General features: G+C 40.5%; 4 protein-coding genes across 4 annotated transcripts; 1 reads left to right on the forward strand and 3 right to left on the reverse strand.

Annotated features, from left to right (window-relative positions):
• Positions 1 to 1,867: 1,867 nt before the first annotated feature.
• LOC6589875 (sm-like protein LSM4) lies at positions 1,868 to 3,632 on the reverse strand. Its single transcript, XM_002014335.2, has 4 exons — positions 3,586 to 3,632; positions 3,486 to 3,527; positions 3,292 to 3,390; positions 1,868 to 2,267 (listed from the first exon to the last, which is right to left on the reverse strand). Exons 1-4 carry the CDS (start codon positions 3,586 to 3,588, stop codon positions 1,956 to 1,958), a joined length of 456 nt encoding a protein of 151 aa, XP_002014371.1. The 5' UTR covers positions 3,589 to 3,632; the 3' UTR covers positions 1,868 to 1,955.
• A 791-nt stretch (positions 3,633 to 4,423) lies between these two features.
• LOC6588728 (WD repeat and FYVE domain-containing protein 2) lies at positions 4,424 to 7,346 on the forward strand. The gene is made up of 6 exons (XM_002014334.2): positions 4,424 to 4,611; positions 4,678 to 5,025; positions 6,396 to 6,508; positions 6,579 to 6,705; positions 6,770 to 6,966; positions 7,033 to 7,346. Exons 1-6 carry the CDS (start codon positions 4,451 to 4,453, stop codon positions 7,311 to 7,313), a joined length of 1,227 nt encoding a protein of 408 aa, XP_002014370.1. The 5' UTR covers positions 4,424 to 4,450; the 3' UTR covers positions 7,314 to 7,346.
• Positions 7,347 to 11,467: 4,121 nt separating this feature from the next.
• Positions 11,468 to 12,188, reverse strand: LOC113565723 (tail-anchored protein insertion receptor WRB-like). Its single transcript, XM_026988692.1, has one exon. The coding sequence runs from the start codon at positions 12,116 to 12,118 to the stop codon at positions 11,585 to 11,587; it is 534 nt and encodes a 177-aa protein (XP_026844493.1). The 5' UTR covers positions 12,119 to 12,188; the 3' UTR covers positions 11,468 to 11,584.
• Positions 12,189 to 14,164: 1,976 nt separating this feature from the next.
• Positions 14,165 to 14,880, reverse strand: LOC6602468 (tail-anchored protein insertion receptor WRB). The gene has a single exon (XM_002027494.2). The coding sequence runs from the start codon at positions 14,813 to 14,815 to the stop codon at positions 14,282 to 14,284; it is 534 nt and encodes a 177-aa protein (XP_002027530.1). The 5' UTR covers positions 14,816 to 14,880; the 3' UTR covers positions 14,165 to 14,281.
• Positions 14,881 to 16,745: the final 1,865 nt, after the last annotated feature.

The raw sequence follows: 16,745 nt of genomic DNA on the forward strand, positions 1-16,745 counted from the left end.
ATAAAATATATTATATTATATATAATAAAACAAGTTTAGTTTTTTCCAGAGTAGAATATTTTTACGAATTAAGCCTAGACAATAATGAAAAAAGGATTACAAACGGAGAGGTCCAATACTGGAGACATCCCGGCAATGACCAGTGCCGCATCGTCCGACATGATCCGGAAACCGCAGCACACTCGCAGAGCTCCCAGTCGGTGCGTTGCACCTCCTTTCCTGTAGGACTTGGCTCTCGCCGCCTCGGCCCAGATTGGTGCTGCATACATGACTGACTGGATAAAAAGTCTGCGACCTTATTTGGATTCCCTCGTATTTAGCATCATAAGTGAAATTGCGCAACCTAAGTCGCTTGGCTTTTGCCTCGAGGTGCTTACGGAAGGAGAGGCGAGTGACTTGCTCGAGAAGATTTAATGTCGTCGGAGCCGTCTCGGAAGGTCGCTACGTCGACATTCTTGCGGCTGGATATAAGAACCACGTCCGTCTTTAATTCAGCCAAGCTTAGGTCCACGGAATCGGCTATGAACCAATATTTTAACTTTGAAAACTCGGGAAAGGTAAAAAAAAATTTTCCTTCGGGAGTTTGAATTGTGGTGGTGTAGGTTAATTAACGTTGCGTCGTTTAAGGTATCGTTTGTTAAAATCGAAGTATAAACGGTTAAGCTGCAGCCTTTTGTCCAAACCTCTAAGTGACGCATTTCACAGTTCAACTTTGAGTTTGGGCAGGAAAAGGTTCTTCGCTCAGTTGAAAGTTCACCCATCATTTGGTTTTTGCAATTTCTCTTTATAGATAATGCATAGCTTGCAGGAGCTCACCACACCCTTTATAAGCCTCTGAACATTTGAAATCCAATAATTGGAACGAATAAGTCTATCCATTCATTGGTTTTCACCGTTAAACGTTATCCGGCGTGTGATTTGCGCAAGAAGGCGAGACATCCGATAACTAAGTTGATCTTAATTATTTGATCAGGTCGCTTCAGGTTCGGAAAAAACTTGACCTTGGCACTGTTTATAACTTTACTTAGGAAGTGATACTCCTTAGGGTATTGCGCCGAGTCTCTTGGATGAGTTATTTTTAAGCCTCGGTAATTTCTAAGGAAGAACTGCTCGCTTGGTAAGTTCTAATACGACTAAGACGTTAACTCTAGAGGAACGAAGAAATACTTGGCTGAAGTCGCTTTCAAGCGAATCCCGAGGGAATTGACCGTGCTCTCTTCATCCATTCTGAATTCTGGCCAAAATAGTTGGAAGTTCACTCCCTCTGCGGAAAACCTGCAGGACTAAGTGCAGAACTAATTTTCATTCTGGCGACTGTCTACGATAAGGCATTTCATCGTGTGCACTCAGTCCTCTATCAGCTCGTGCGTGAGGGTATCGGTCCAAGGCTCTATGACTTTATGACCATCGTACCTTCAGGATCCGATTATAAATAACTCCTCTTGCAGCCCACAAATTTTATTCAGCGAAATACCCTCTCGGTCCTTCTATTCATGATGGCATTCTATTTTCACCAGGCACAAAGAAGTCCACGTGTCATTACATGCCATCATTCGTATCGAAATCTCTGTGTCCTAGGATCCTAAAAAGATATAGCTGCGATCCATTAAGAGACCTGCGGCAGTCGTTTTCGGTTACAGAGTTCGACGATGTTGATCCTAGAGCTTCGATCGCCGCCTGACCTCCTGCTCTTTCCTCCTCTTTCAACACACGTACGAGCGCCCCATACTATGGTATAAAATAGTTCTGGGTTCTGGAAATTTTATTTTGGCGGGAGCTGCGCAGTAGCTAGAGTAGCTATGCGGGAATACATGGGGCTTTCCCCATGTACATATAAAGGTTCTTTCAGTAAATAAAATGATAAATATTTTATCTTTTAGTAATAAATCTTATATTTAAACTTTTATTTCTAAAAACTTGTTTGCATACACCGATTCTCCTGCTTTTGCATGAAATTATTTTCTATTTTTGTTATTCTGGGCAAGTAGTCTGTTCCCTTGTCCTGAAGCGCCTACTCGCAGAGCGTTATTTCCAGAACCTCCACTTAATTGCCCGCTGCGATTTCCAAAATTATTTCGGTTGCCGCTACGCGCCGTGCGTTGATTTGCTGAGTTTGCAACACGATTTTTGTTAAGCTCTGTTCTGTTTCGCGATTTGGATTGTGCATCTTCTTTAACCATATCGATTACCTCATCAGGTATACGCAAATATTTAATGGTACTTCCGCGAATATAACATTCCGGCATACGCCAAAAACGGTCGCCATCCTGAAAAAAGGAAAACAAATATAAATTAACGACCTCTAGATGGTGAACAGCATTCGTAGACAGCATATTTTTAGCGGAGATATTAAATTTAAGTATTGAACACGGCTCCTCTTGTACACAGTGGTTCAAAAAATGGTGTCAACAATTATCATCAAAGATCACAAACAATAGTTATGAGTTAAATGAGTCAGGATTATAGAAAAAATATTTGTTCAAGAGGTATCCTGGAACAGTTTAAGCCTTTACTACAGATTTCTGCAATTAAATTGTTTTTCGTAGTCTAGTAATGAAGAGTAGTCAGTAACTCAACAAGCACCCACCCCGTTAATGTCGAGGCAGAGCGGCGAAGCAAAAAAGCGAAGGCTAATACCCAACGAAGGGCTATTTCGATAGCTTAAAAATAAGTCTACACCCAAGGCAAAGAACACCACTATTTTACAAGAAGGCTCCAACCCCTTCCGAACAAAAGAGTAAGTTGGAACAGACTGGTCGGCCATCTCCCAGGTGGAGTAATACGTAAATACCGAGATAATTGATGGCAGTCGTCTTCATCTGAAAGACGGCCGGATAAACCGCATCTTATTTATACATTACAGACCAATCAGCTAATCAACGTTTTGCATAAAATAATGAATTGAGTACTGGATTTATATACCAGAAAAATGAACAAGAAACAACTGCTTAACACGCTCAAGAGTAGATCCAATCAGACCGCACGACACGATATATTTTAAAAGCCAGTTAGCATAAGGAATCGTGGCTGCCCACCTTTGCTCAACATTGAGGGAATCTTCAACAACGTGGGAATCGATTCAATCACGGCCGCACTGTCCAGTTGACAACTGATTTTTTTTCTCATACTGAACATGGCCATATCTCTGGATGAGAAAAGAGAAAGTGCCGAATTTTGACTAAATTCCTGCTTGTATACAAATTAATGTACAAGTTTTTTTTAATATTATTAAGTGAGCCGTAACTTTTGTAGTAAACTGAAACTTTACAACTAAGAGAATTGTTTGTTTACCTTTGAAGTGCAAATTACGTCACGTAGATTGATATTCATCCAAGAGTCACAGCTCACCAAGTGTCCATTATAAGTCTCTCCATTTTTCAGTTCAACCAACTATGTATATGTATATAAAAATATTTGATTAGAATGAGGCAACAAATGTACAACTTGCGCATCCTTGCGTAGGCTGAGACCGTCATGTTTCTTACCATAGGATGGCTCTGCGCGGTTTTCAAAAGTGACAGCGGCAACTAAAACATACAAATACAGTTAAATGGAAGTACATTACACTCATTTCTTTACAATTACCATATTTTTAAAGCAGAAATAATACCGACTAGTAAAACTGGAGAACCATCGATGCCAACATCGATTGCAACGGTGCTTGAGTCATCGATGGTTTTTTTTATATCGTTTTCCCAAACAGCACCAAACAGGAACGGTGGAATTTTTTGAAAGATGTGAAACATCGATTCCCCTTGGCACCATTCTCATCGTCAAAAAATCTGCTGATGACTACATAACGAGACTCCTTGGAATCCCTTAAAAATTTCAGCACCTCTGTTTGGAAGTTGGTTTAGTGGTGGTTTCACATAGATGCGCTGATAGACCTCAAATGTGCTGTGTATTCTAAAGTATTAAAGTATTCTAATATTTCCATTAGACGAATATTCATTCGAAAGCGGCGCAACTTTTTGCCTTCACTATAACCCTTACCTTTACCTATGACGCATATACAGTATAAGCAACGTTTAAATCTTCAACATCTCATTAAGCGTAAGCAAATATCTATTCTATTTGCTTAAATAGTTTTGATACATAATTTTGAACGATATTCTAAGTACACGCTAGATTGCTATCAATGCTTTTTATTCAGAGAAGTTGCGTTGTGTAATACGTAAGTGAAACAAATTAAATTTGAGGTAACGGCCAGATGACTTTGATCTCTCTCAGAATACCGCAACCAGCCTGAGTATGACAATTCCTTAGAAGAAACATTCCTTCTCGTTCGTTCCTAAAAATACCAAACTTTTCGTTCATTGCTATAAACTGTCGAATGTAATATTTATTAAGGTATAATCGATTGTGTTTCACACATCAATGGTTAAACATTTCGATAAACGTTTTCTGCAAGTAAACAATTATATTGAGGACGTTTTATACTTTTAATATAATGGCTGCCGAGATTAAACCAGCTCAGCGGAGCTGTAACGATCGTTTTAACACGTCAAAGAAACCGGAGTTGCTTAGTAAACTGGATGGTAGCGCGGATGATGTTAACGCTGCAATTTTAATACCAGGAGAAAATGGAGTGATAAGCGTCTCAGATGACAAGTGCGAATATCCGATATATAATATCAAAGAAAAATTAGTTTTTATTCATGATTACTTATTTTTCAGAACTATTCGTGTATGGCTCAAACGAGATTCTGGGCAGTATTGGCCAAGTATTTGCCAATATATGCCTTCTGGATGCACGGCCGTAGAGTATTTCCAAGAATTCCGTCAGTTGTACGTTGGTCAAGAAAATGGAACAGTGACTCAATACATGCTCTCTGAAGACTGCAACCGTTTATCTTTCATACGGGATTATCTGTCGCATCAGGCTCGAGTCGTCGCAGTTGTATTTACCCAAACTCACAATTGGATTTTATCTGCCGGAAAGGATAAGCAGTTCGCTTACCATTGTACTAAAAGTGGTAAACGAGTGGGCGGATATAATTTTGAGACACCATGTACTGCACTTCAGTAAGTATAAAGCTGGTTTTTGAGCGATGCAGTGGCTTTATGTGCATCATAGATATCTGTGAGTCTGCACGCTTTTTGTTCACGCTGCAGAAATTTCAGAACAGAATTCAATTGTGTTTTCTCACAAGTAATGACTCATGGTTATGATTTGTGCAGCATATTCATTTAGAACGTAAACATTGGCATGTATGCATGAGTGAGATAGAGATTGTTTCTTCACACGCCCACATGCTGCAAGGCAGAGCCACTGCATCGTTTAAAAGCAGATTAATTCTTATCAAATTATATGTATGTTCTTAATATATATTTAAGAATAATTAAAGCTATAAGCTTTTTATTAATATTAATACCTAAGATGACGAATTTAAGTATTAGCACGGCTTAAAGTTTGCTGCTGATTTACATTTATTACATTAAAAAGGTCTTAAATAGTCGAACAAAGGGTAAAATTGTCACACTTAGCTTTTAGTGAGCTATATAATTATAGTAATTTGTCGATTTTTCCAGTGGCCTTTTATTTAATCACGATGGTCCAATGTCCAATGCATTCCAATGGTCGCAAAATCGTTCAAATTTAGATTGGATCATTATTATAGTCAGAAGGAACAAATAAATTTTTCAGTCTCTACGCTACGCCCCCGTTCAAAGTAAATATATTCTTGACCAGCATCAAAAGCCGAGCCGATAAAGCCATGTGTGTCTGTCCGTCCCAAATTTTGTATCCAGACTGCTGTGATATTGTATATATATATATTTTTTTTTTTTTTCAGAGGTTGTGCGTCTTTTTTTAATATTTTTTACTACTATTATTATTAGGGAACAATTTGAAGCTTTCTTTTTTTTTGTATTAAAAAAAAACATTTAAAAATAAAAAACAAAAATGTTTATTTAAAAAGAATTCTATGATTTACATTAGACGTATTTACATGTATGAAAAAACACGAAGAAGATATCTTTTTGACTTTCGACGATATTACTTTGACCTACTTTGCATTGTAAGTCGTAAACTGCGGGAGGCGGCGTTTGAAATTGATTCGACAGTTGCCAGAGACGTGACCGCATCGCGTGCATTTATTAAATGAACAGTAAACGGCTTCTTTTCTTGGATTTCTACAACTTTTCAACTATATGTCAATTTACTCCATCCAATAGGACTTAAAAGAACTTCTATAATGTGCAGTCTGCATGCTTTCTTTCAAATTTTTTAAAATTATATTGCAACTTTTTCAGCTCGTCGGCAAACGATAGAGAAAGTTTTTACTTTTTGCTGCTTAAATTCCCTTATTGTGCTCAGAAAAAGTGCATAAATTAGTAAATAGGCAAAATTTTTGTCAATCTTTAGTAATTAAATTACTTAAATATTTTTTTAGGTTTGATGCACTGGCAAAATATGCCTTTATTGGCGACCATGCTGGTCAAATAACAATGCTTCGATGCGATGTGCAAGGGGTACAACTTATCACTACATTTAAAGGCCATACTGGTAAGTAACTGTCAGTTAAATAAACTCATACAAATATATTGCAGAGCTCAATTTAAACCCTCCCTTTTAGCCGAAATTCGATGTTTGAGGTGGGTAGAAGGTCCACAGCTACTCTTTAGCGGTGCATGCGACCAGTCAGTGATAGTTTGGGATGTCGGTGGAAAACGAGGCACCATATACGAATTGCAAGGACATAGGTACAAGTAGCTTAATTTTATTAATGTGACACGTATACATACATAACTTTTACCAATTTTCTAGTAACAAAGTTTCGGCCCTTGCTTATGCTAATCAAACTCAACAATTAATAAGCTGTGGGGAAGATTCAGTGGTAGTTTTTTGGGAAATGAATGCAATGCGGAAAGAAGTTCCAGGATGGGTCGATTCAAACAACTGTCAGCTATGTTCACGGCCTTTTTTTTGGAATTTCCGCTCAATGATGGACCAAAAACAACTAGGTATACGTATATCTAAACGTTTACAAACCATTTTTTATTAAAAAAACGTTTTTATCTAACCGAAAGGAATTCGACAGCATCATTGCCGACATTGCGGTAAAGCTGTATGCGATAATTGCTCGACTAATCGCATTAATATACCAATAATGGGCTTTGAGTTTGATGTGCGGTGCTGTGATCCTTGTTACAAACAACTTCAAACCGTAGATCGACCTTCCTTGGCTTCATTTAATGATGTAAAACACTCAATCGTTCATATGGATCTTGATGAGGACCGGAAACTTCTTTTAACGGTTGGCCAAGATAGACTAATAAAAGTATGGGATCTTTCTAATATTTGGGCATAATATATGCATATATAATAAATAATATAAATTGTATGTAATGCTGTAATGTAAATTGACCAAAAGTATAATAATTACCAAGGATTCAAAAAATAATCCACATCGTAAGAGTTTATCGATATTAGCCAATTACAATTGATACGCGTTCAATTACGTTGGCTGTTAGTACAAGTGTATTGGTTCATTGTTGCAAAATAATGGCTGCGTAACATAGTTAAGCGAAATTGGGGTTAACCCGGCCCTATGGAATAAGCGGGATAATTAAAAATATATAATAACATATGGAGTGACTTACAAAACTCTACACGTGCTAAACTTCACTTGGGACGGCTTTTGACGACTTTAAAAAGCGTTGGAAATGAAATACCTGTGCATTAGGATTATAGTTGTATTATGGCAATCAAATCTGGTCCAAACGCGGATGTTTTCCACAGTCAGGCTTCTCTCATTCTGAGTGCGGAAAGTGTTCCTACACGGTATTCAGGGCTTCACCTGGGGTAGTGCATTGCCCGCCAGTAGCGCATAGCTCAGCCATGCGTTGAGCTCGCCTTAGTTAGTTACGATAAGTTTTCTTTTTAGTGTTACAACCACTCTATAGAGGATGATTGGTAAAGCCACCAAGCTACATACGGAAACATATAGAATGCTATTGCACCATTATCCGCATATGCCACCACGCGGCAAGATCGATATGATTGGTGGGTCTTCCCTTCCGCTAGGCCTGCTGGGAATCAGATAGTAGACTGGGAGGAATGATTGCTATGAGGTGCAGCCCCAAAAGCCGTTCCATCGTGTTCAGAGGGAAGGGAAGGCCGACCATTTGGGAAGGTGTCGAACGGTATTTATAGGTACAATGCGGCACTAGAAGGTTTGGTCAAACGGCTTCATCTTAGTCGTTTATCTATAGATTTTTACAAATGGTACCTTGAACGACGCATAATTAATGTACCTATACAAAATACAAAGAGAGTTACAACAATAAATTTGTTTGTACTTTTCCTGAGTTTCTAAAATATAGAATGCTATTGCACCATTATCCACATACGGCACCATGCGGCAAGATCGATGTGATTGGTGGGTCTTCCCTTCCGCTAGGCCTGCTGGGAATCAGATAGTAGACTGGGAGGAATGATTGCTATGAGGTGCAGCCCCAAAAGCCGTTCCATCGTGTTCAGAGGGAAGGGAAGGCCGACCATTTGGGAAGGTGTCGAACGGTATTTATAGGTACAATGCGGCACTAGAAGGTTTGGTCAAACGGCTTCTTCTTAGTCGTTTATCTATAGATTTTTACAAATGGTACCTTGAACGACGCATAATTAATGTACCTATACAAAATACAAAGAGAGTTACAACAATAAATTTGTTTGTACTTTTCCTGAGTTTCTAAAATATAGAATGCTATCGCACCATTATTCACATACGGCACCATGCGGCAAGATCGATGTGATTGGTGGGTCTTCCCTTCCGCTAGGCCTGCTGGGAATCAGATAGTAGACTGGGAGGAATGATTGCTATGAGGTGCAGCCCCAAAAGCCGTTCCATCGTGTTCAGAGGGAAGGGAAGGCCGACCATTTGGGAAGGTGTCGAACGGTATTTATAGGTACAATGCGGCACTAGAAGGTTTGGTCAAACGGCTTCATCTTAGTCGTTTATCTATAGATTTTTACAAATGGTACCTTGAACGACGCATAATTAATGTACCTATACAAAATACAAAGAAAGTTACAACAATAAATTTGTTTGTACTTTTCCTGAGTTTCTAAAATATAGAATGCTATTGCACCATTATCCACATAGGGCACCATGCGGCAAGATCGATTTGATTGGTGGGTCTTCCGTGCCTCTAGGCATGCTGGGAATCAGAAAGTAGACTGGGAGGAATGATTGCTAAGAGGTGCAGCCCCAAAAGGCGTTCCGTCGTGTTCAGAGCGAAGTAAGAGCCGACCTTTTGGGATGGTGTCGAACGGTATTTATATGAAAAATGCGGCACTAGAAGGTTTGGTCAAACGGCTTCTTCTTAGTCGTTTATCTATAGATTTTTACAAATGGTACCTTGAACGACGCATAATTAATGTACCTATACAAAATACAAAGAGAGTTACAACAATAAATTTGTTTGTACTTTTCCTGAGTTTCTAAAATATAGAATGCTATTGCACCATTATCCACATAGGGCACCATGCGGCAAGATCGATTTGATTGGTGGGTCTTCCGTGCCTCTAGGCATGCTGGGAATCAGAAAGTAGACTGGGAGGAATGATTGCTAAGAGGTGCAGCCCCAAAAGGCGTTCCGTCGTGTTCAGAGCGAAGTAAGAGCCGACCATTTGGGATGGTGTCGAACGGTATTTATAGGTAAAATGCGGCATGAGGTTTGGTCAAACGGCTTCATCTTAGTCGTTTATCTATAGATTTTTACAAATGGTACCTTGAACGACGCATAATTAATGTACCTATACAAAATACAAAGAGAGTTACAACAATAAATTTGTTTGTACTTTTCCTGAGTTTCTAAAATATAGAATGCTATTGCACCATTATCCACATACGGCACCATGCGGCAAGATCGATTTGATTGGTGGGTCTTCCCTTCCGCTAGGCCTGCTGGGAATCAGATAGTAGACTGGGAGGAATGATTGCTATGAGGTGCAGCCCCAAAAGCCGTTCCGTCGTGTTCAGAGGGAAGGAAAGCCGACCATTTGGGAAGGTGTCGAACGGTATTTATAGGTACAATGCGGCACTAGAAGGTTTGGTCAAACGGCTTCATCTTAGTCGTTTATCTATAGATTTTTACAAATGGTACCTTGAACGACGCATAATTAATGTACCTATACAAAATACAAAGAGAGTTACAACAATAAATTTGTTTGTACTTTTCCTGAGTTTCTAAAATATAGAATGCTATTGCACCATTATACTCATACGCCACCACGCGGCAATATCGATATGATTGGTGGGTCTTCCGTTCCGCTAGGCATGCTGGGAGTCAGATAGTAGACTGGGAGGAATGATTGCTATGAGGTGCAGCCCCAAAAGGCGTTCCGTCGTGTTCAGAGGGAAGGGAAGGCCGACCATTTGGGATGGTGTCGAACGGTATTTATAGGTAAAATGCGGCACTAGAAGGTTTGGTCAAACGGCTTCATCTTAGTCGTTTATCTATAGATTTTTACAAATGGTACCTTGAACGACGCATAATTAATGTACCTATACAAAATACAAAGAGAGTTACAACAATAAATTTGTTTGTACTTTTCCTGAGTTTCTAAAATATAGAATGCTATTGCACCATTATCCACATACGGCACCATGCGGCAAGATCGATGTGATTGGTGGGTCTTCCCTTCCGCTAGGCCTGCTGGGAATCAGATAGTAGACTGGGAGGAATGATTGCTATGAGGTGCAGCCCCAAAAGCCGTTCCATCGTGTTCAGAGGGAAGGGAAGGCCGACCATTTGGGAAGGTGTCGAACGGTATTTATAGGTACAATGCGGCACTAGAAGGTTTGGTCAAACGGCTTCATCTTAGTCGTTTATCTATAGATTTTTACAAATGGTACCTTGAACGACGCATAATTAATGTACCTATACAAAATACAAAGAGAGTTACAACAATAAATTTGTTTGTACTTTTCCTGAGTTTCTAAAATATAGAATGCTATTGCACCATTATCCACATACGGCACCATGCGGCAAGATCGATTTGATTGGTGGGTCTTCCCTTCCGCTAGGCCTGCTGGGAATCAGATAGTAGACTGGGAGGAATGATTGCTATGAGGTGCAGCCCCAAAAGCCGTTCCGTCGTGTTCAGAGGGAAGGGAAGGCCGACCATTTGGGAAGGTGTCGAACGGTATTTATAGGTACAATGCGGCACTAGAAGGTTTGGTCAAACGGCTTCATCTTAGTCGTTTATCTATAGATTTTTACAAATGGTACCTTGAACGACGCATAATTAATGTACCTATACAAAATACAAAGAGAGTTACAACAATAAATTTGTTTGTACTTTTCCTGAGTTTCTAAAATATAGAATGCTATTGCACCATTATCCACATACGGCACCATGCGGCAAGATCAATGTGATTGGTGGGTCTTTTTTTTTTTTTTTTTTTTTTTTTATGTGAAAATACTTTTATTTCAGAGGTTTAAGGTTTAAATCGTGGCCTTTACGAAGCGTTTGCCAAGCATAACAGAAAATTTAATGTATGTCGAGCGCCTTCTATATATCCATTGCATTTAAACGCACAGTTTTGGTTCCTTGGGTCCATCCATTCCACTTCACTCACGCATCGCGCTTCATTATCATATTGTAAATCAAGCGAAAGGTAACATTACAGGAGAATGCCCAGACGGGCACCGAAATGGCATTGTACACGCCAGTGGGAAAACTCAGGAGGCCCGTAAATGGCGCCAGGCTGATGCGCAAGTCGATGACTATCACGGGTGTGCTGCGATTCAGGATGCTGACAACGATAAGGATCAGGGCCAACAGTACTTTGGATACGTAATATGCCACCGTATCGATTCCCATCTCCTTGAAGGCGTCTATATTTTTGGCCGACTTGAATTTGGCCTCTGCATCGGCGACTTTCCGTTCCGCGCGCAGAGTTTTAATGGCCTTGACGTACTCCCCCGAATGTTCCGCATTGCGCACATTTTCCAACTCCTCCCGGGCAGCATCTATCTCGGATTGCCACAGCCGTCCGTCCGCTCGGCTAGTCTTCCAAAAACGTGACACTTTCAGGTAGTTCCGTATGAAATCTGGCAGGATCGTGTTGATAAGACTCAGCAGGGCTATAAGTGGTAAAAGTTCCATCGCTTTGTGTCAGATTATGGCCAATGATGGTGAGTTTTAGTGACCAAATTAAAATATATGTCTGAAAATAACAATGTAGTTTTAGCTGTGTTGTCTTCCCTTCCGCTAGGCCTGCTGGGAATCAGATAGTAGACTGGGAGGAATGATTGCTATGAGGTGCAGCCCCAAAAGCCGTTCCATCGTGTTCAGAGGGAAGGGAAGGCCAACCATTTGGGAAGGTGTCGAACGGTATTTATAGGTACAATGCGGCACTAGAAGGTTTGGTCAAACGGCTTCATCTTAGTCGTTTATCTATAGATTTTTACAAATGGTACCTTGAACGACGCATAATTAATGTACCTATACAAAATACAAAGAGAGTTACAACAATAAATTTGTTTGTACTTTTCCTGAGTTTCTAAAATATAGAATGCTATTGCACCATTATCCACATACGGCACCATGCGGCAAGATCGATGTGATTGGTGGGTCTTCCCTTCCGCTAGGCCTGCTGGGAATCAGATAGTAGACTGGGAGGAATGATTGCTAAGAGGTGCAGCCCCAAAAGCCGTTCCATCGTGTTCAGAGAGAAGGGAAGGCCGACCATTTGGGAAGGTGTCGAACGGTATTTATAGGTAAAATGCGGCACTAGAAGGTTTGGTCAAACGGCTTCATCCTAGTCGTTTATCTATAGATTTTTACAAATGGTACCTTGAACGACGCATAATTAATGTACCTATACAAAATACAAAGAGAGTTACAACAATAAATTTGTTTGTACTTTTCCTGAGTTTCTAAAATATAGAATGCTATTGCACCATTATCCACATACGGCACCATGCGGCAAGATCGATGTGATTGGTGGGTCTTCCCTTCCGCTAGGCCTGCTGGGAATCAGATAGTAGACTGGGAGGAATGATTGCTATGAGGTGCCGCCCCAAAAGCCGTTCCGTCGTGTTCAGAGGGAAGGGAAGGCCGACCATTTGGGAAGGTGTCGAACGGTATTTATATGAAAAATGCGGCACTAGAAGGTTTGGTCAAACGGCTTCATCTTAGTCGTTTATCTATAGATTTTTACAAATGGTACCTTGAACGATGCATAATTAATGTACCTATACAAAATACAAAGAGAGTTTAAGCAATAAATTGTTTGTACTTTTCCTGAGTTTCTAAAATATAGAATGCTATTGCACCATTATACTCATACGCCACCACGCGGCAATATCGATATGATTGGTGGGTCTTCCGTTCCGCTAGGCATGCTGGGAATCAGATAGTAGACTGGGAGGAATGATTGCTATGAGGTGCAGCCCCAAAAGGCGTTCCGTCGTGTTCAGAGGGAAGGGAAGGCCGACCATTTGGGATGGTGTCGAACGGTATTTATAGGTAAAATGCGGCACTAGAAGGTTTGGTCAAACGGCGTCATCTTAGTCGTTTATCTATAGATTTTTAAAAATGGTACCTTGAACGACGCATAATTAATGTACCAATACAAAATACAAAGAGAGTTACAACAATAAATTTGTTTGTACTTTTCCTGAGTTTCTAAAATATAGAATGCTATTGCACCATTATACTCATACGCCACCACGCGGCAAGATCGATGTGATTGGTGGGTCTTCCCTTCCGCTAGGCCTGCTGGGAATCAGATAGTAGACTGGGAGGAATGATTGCTATGAGGTGCAGCCCCAAAAGCCGTTCCATCGTGTTCAGAGGGAAGGGAAGGCCGACCATTTGGGAAGGTGTCGAACGGTATTTATAGGTACAATGCGGCACTAGAAGGTTTGGTCAAACGGCTTCATCTTAGTCGTTTATCTATAGATTTTTACAAATGGTACCTTGAACGACGCATAATTAATGTACCTATACAAAATACAAAGAGAGTTACAACAATAAATTTGTTTGTACTTTTCCTGAGTTTCTAAAATATAGAATGCTATTGCACCATTATCCACATACGGCACCATGCGGCAAGATCAATGTGATTGGTGGGTCTTTTTTTTTTTTTTTTTTTTTTTTTATGTGAAAATACTTTTATTTCAGAGGTTTAAGGTTTAAATCGTGGCCTTTACGAAGCGTTTGCCAAGCATAACAGAAAATTTAATGTATGTCGAGCGCCTTCTATATATCCATTGCATTTAAACGCACAGTTTTGGTTCCTTGGGTCCATCCATTCCACTTCACTCACGCATCGCGCTTCATTATCATATTGTAAATCAAGCGAAAGGTAACATTACAGGAGAATGCCCAGACGGGCACCGAAATGGCATTGTACACGCCAGTGGGAAAACTCAGGAGGCCCGTAAATGGCGCCAGGCTGATGCGCAAGTCGATGACTATCACGGGTGTGCTGCGATTCAGGATGCTGACAACGATAAGGATCAGGGCCAACAGTACTTTGGATACGTAATATGCCACCGTATCGATTCCCATCTCCTTGAAGGCGTCTATATTTTTGGCCGACTTGAATTTGGCCTCTGCATCGGCGACTTTCCGTTCCGCGCGCAGAGTTTTAATGGCCTTGACGTACTCCCCCGAATGTTCCGCATTGCGCACATTTTCCAACTCCTCCCGGGCAGCATCTATCTCGGATTGCCACAGCCGTCCGTCCGCTCGGCTAGTCTTCCAAAAACGTGACACTTTCAGGTAGTTCCGTATGAAATCTGGCAGGATCGTGTTGATAAGACTCAGCAGGGCTATAAGTGGTAAAAGTTCCATCGCTTTGTGTCAGATTATGGCCAATGATGGTGAGTTTTAGTGACCAAATTAAAATATATGTCTGAAAATAACAATGTAGTTTTAGCTGTGTTGTCTTCCCTTCCGCTAGGCCTGCTGGGAATCAGATAGTAGACTGGGATGAATGATTGCTATGAGGTGCAGCCCCAAAAGCCGTTCCATCGTGTTCAGAGGAAAGGGAAGGCCGACCATTTGGGAAGGTGTCGAACGGTATTTATAGGTACAATGCGGCACTAGAAGGTTTGGTCAAACGGCTTCATCTTAGTCGTTTATCTATAGATTTTTACAAATGGTACCTTGAACGACGCATAATTAATGTACCTATACAAAATACAAAGAGAGTTACAACAATAAATTTGTTTGTACTTTTCCTGAGTTTCTAAAATATAGAATGCTATTGCACCATTATCCACATACGGCACCATGCGGCAAGATCGATTTGATTGGTGGGTCTTCCCTTCCGCTAGGCCTGCTGGGAATCAGATAGTAGACTGGGAGGAATGATTGCTATGAGGTGCAGCCCCAAAAGCCGTTCCGTCGTGTTCAGAGGGAAGTGAAGGCCGACCATTTGGGAAGGTGTCGAACGGTATTTATAGGTACAATGCGGCACTAGAAGGTTTGGTCAAACGGCTTCATCTTAGTCGTTTATCTATAGATTTTTACAAATGGTACCTTGAACGACGCATAATTAATGTACCTATACAAAATACAAAGAGAGTTACAACAATAAATTTGTTTGTACTTTTCCTGAGTTTCTAAAATATAGAATGCTATTGCACCATTATCCACATACGGCACCATGCGGCAAGATCGATTTGATTGGTGGGTCTTCCCTTCCGCTAGGCCTGCTGGGAATCAGATAGTGGACTGGGAGGAATGATTGCTATGAGGTGCAGCCCCAAAAGGCGTTCCGTCGTGTTCAGAGGGAAGGGAAGGCCGACCATTTGGGATGGTGTCGAACGGTATTTATAGGTAAAATGCGGCACTAGAAGGTTTGGTCAAACGGCTTCATCTTAGTCGTTTATCTATAGATTTTTACAAATGGTACCTTGAACGACGCATAATTAATGTACCAATACAAAATACAAAGAGAGTTACAACAATAAATTTGTTTGTACTTTTCCTGAGTTTCTAAAATATAGAATGCTATTGCACCATTATCCACATACGGCACCATGCGGCAAGATCGATTTGATTGGTGGGTCTTCCGTGCCTCTAGGCATGCTGGGAATCAGATAGTAGACTGGGAGGAATGATTGCTATGAGGTGCAGCCCCAAAAGGCGTTCCGTCGTGTTCAGAGCGAAGTAAGAGCCGACCATTTGGGATGGTGTCGAACGGTATTTATATGAAAAATGCGGCACTAGAAGGTTTGGTCAAACGGCTTCTTCTTAGTCGTTTATCTATAGATTTTTACAAATGGTACCTTGAACGACGCATAATTAATGTACCTATACAAAATACAAAGAGAGTTACAACAATAAATTTGTTTGTACTTTTCCTGAGTTTCTAAAATATAGAATGCTATTGCACCATTATCCACATACGGCACCATGCGGCAAGATCGATTTGATTGGTGGGTCTTCCGTGCCTCTAGGCATGCTGGGAATCAGATAGTAGACTGGGAGGAAAGATTGCTATGAGGTGCAGCCCCAAAAGGAGTTCCGTCGTGTTCAGAGCGAAGTAAGAGCCGACCTTTTGGGATGGTGTCGAACGGTATTTATATGAAAAATGCGGCACTAGAAGGTTTGGTCAAACGGCTTCTTCTTAGTCGTTTATCTATAGATTTTTACAAATGGTACCTTGAACGACGCATAATTAATGTACCTATACAAAATACAAAGAGAGTTACAACAATAAATTTGTTTGTACTTTTCCTGAGTTTCTAAAATATAGAATGCTATTGCACCATTA

The sequence above is a fragment of the Drosophila persimilis genome, unplaced genomic scaffold (assembly GCF_003286085.1).
Source record: "Drosophila persimilis strain 14011-0111.01,24,50 unplaced genomic scaffold, DperRS2 tig00000191-arrow-pilon, whole genome shotgun sequence".
Taxonomy (NCBI): domain Eukaryota; kingdom Metazoa; phylum Arthropoda; class Insecta; order Diptera; family Drosophilidae; genus Drosophila; species Drosophila persimilis.

What these genes read in the sequence shown, in the direction of transcription:
- LOC6589875 (XM_002014335.2), bottom strand. An exon ending in CCGCGCAGAGCCATCCTATG is followed by an intron (nt 3,391 to 3,485) that starts GTAAGAAACATG and finishes ACATATACATAG; the next exon opens with TTGGTTGAACTGAAAAATGG. An exon ending in ACGTAATTTGCACTTCAAAG is followed by an intron (nt 2,268 to 3,291) that starts GTAAACAAACAA and finishes TCCTTTTTTCAG; the next exon opens with GATGGCGACCGTTTTTGGCG.
- LOC6588728 (XM_002014334.2), top strand. Translation starts at nt 4,451, where the DNA reads ATGGCTGCCGAGATTAAACCAGCTCAGCGGAGCTGTAACGATCGTTTT. An exon ending in TACGAATTGCAAGGACATAG is followed by an intron (nt 6,706 to 6,769) that starts GTACAAGTAGCT and finishes CCAATTTTCTAG; the next exon opens with TAACAAAGTTTCGGCCCTTG. An exon ending in GATGGACCAAAAACAACTAG is followed by an intron (nt 6,967 to 7,032) that starts GTATACGTATAT and finishes TCTAACCGAAAG; the next exon opens with GAATTCGACAGCATCATTGC.
- LOC113565723 (XM_026988692.1), bottom strand. Translation starts at nt 12,118, where the DNA reads ATGGAACTTTTACCACTTATAGCCCTGCTGAGTCTTATCAACACGATC.
- LOC6602468 (XM_002027494.2), bottom strand. Translation starts at nt 14,815, where the DNA reads ATGGAACTTTTACCACTTATAGCCCTGCTGAGTCTTATCAACACGATC.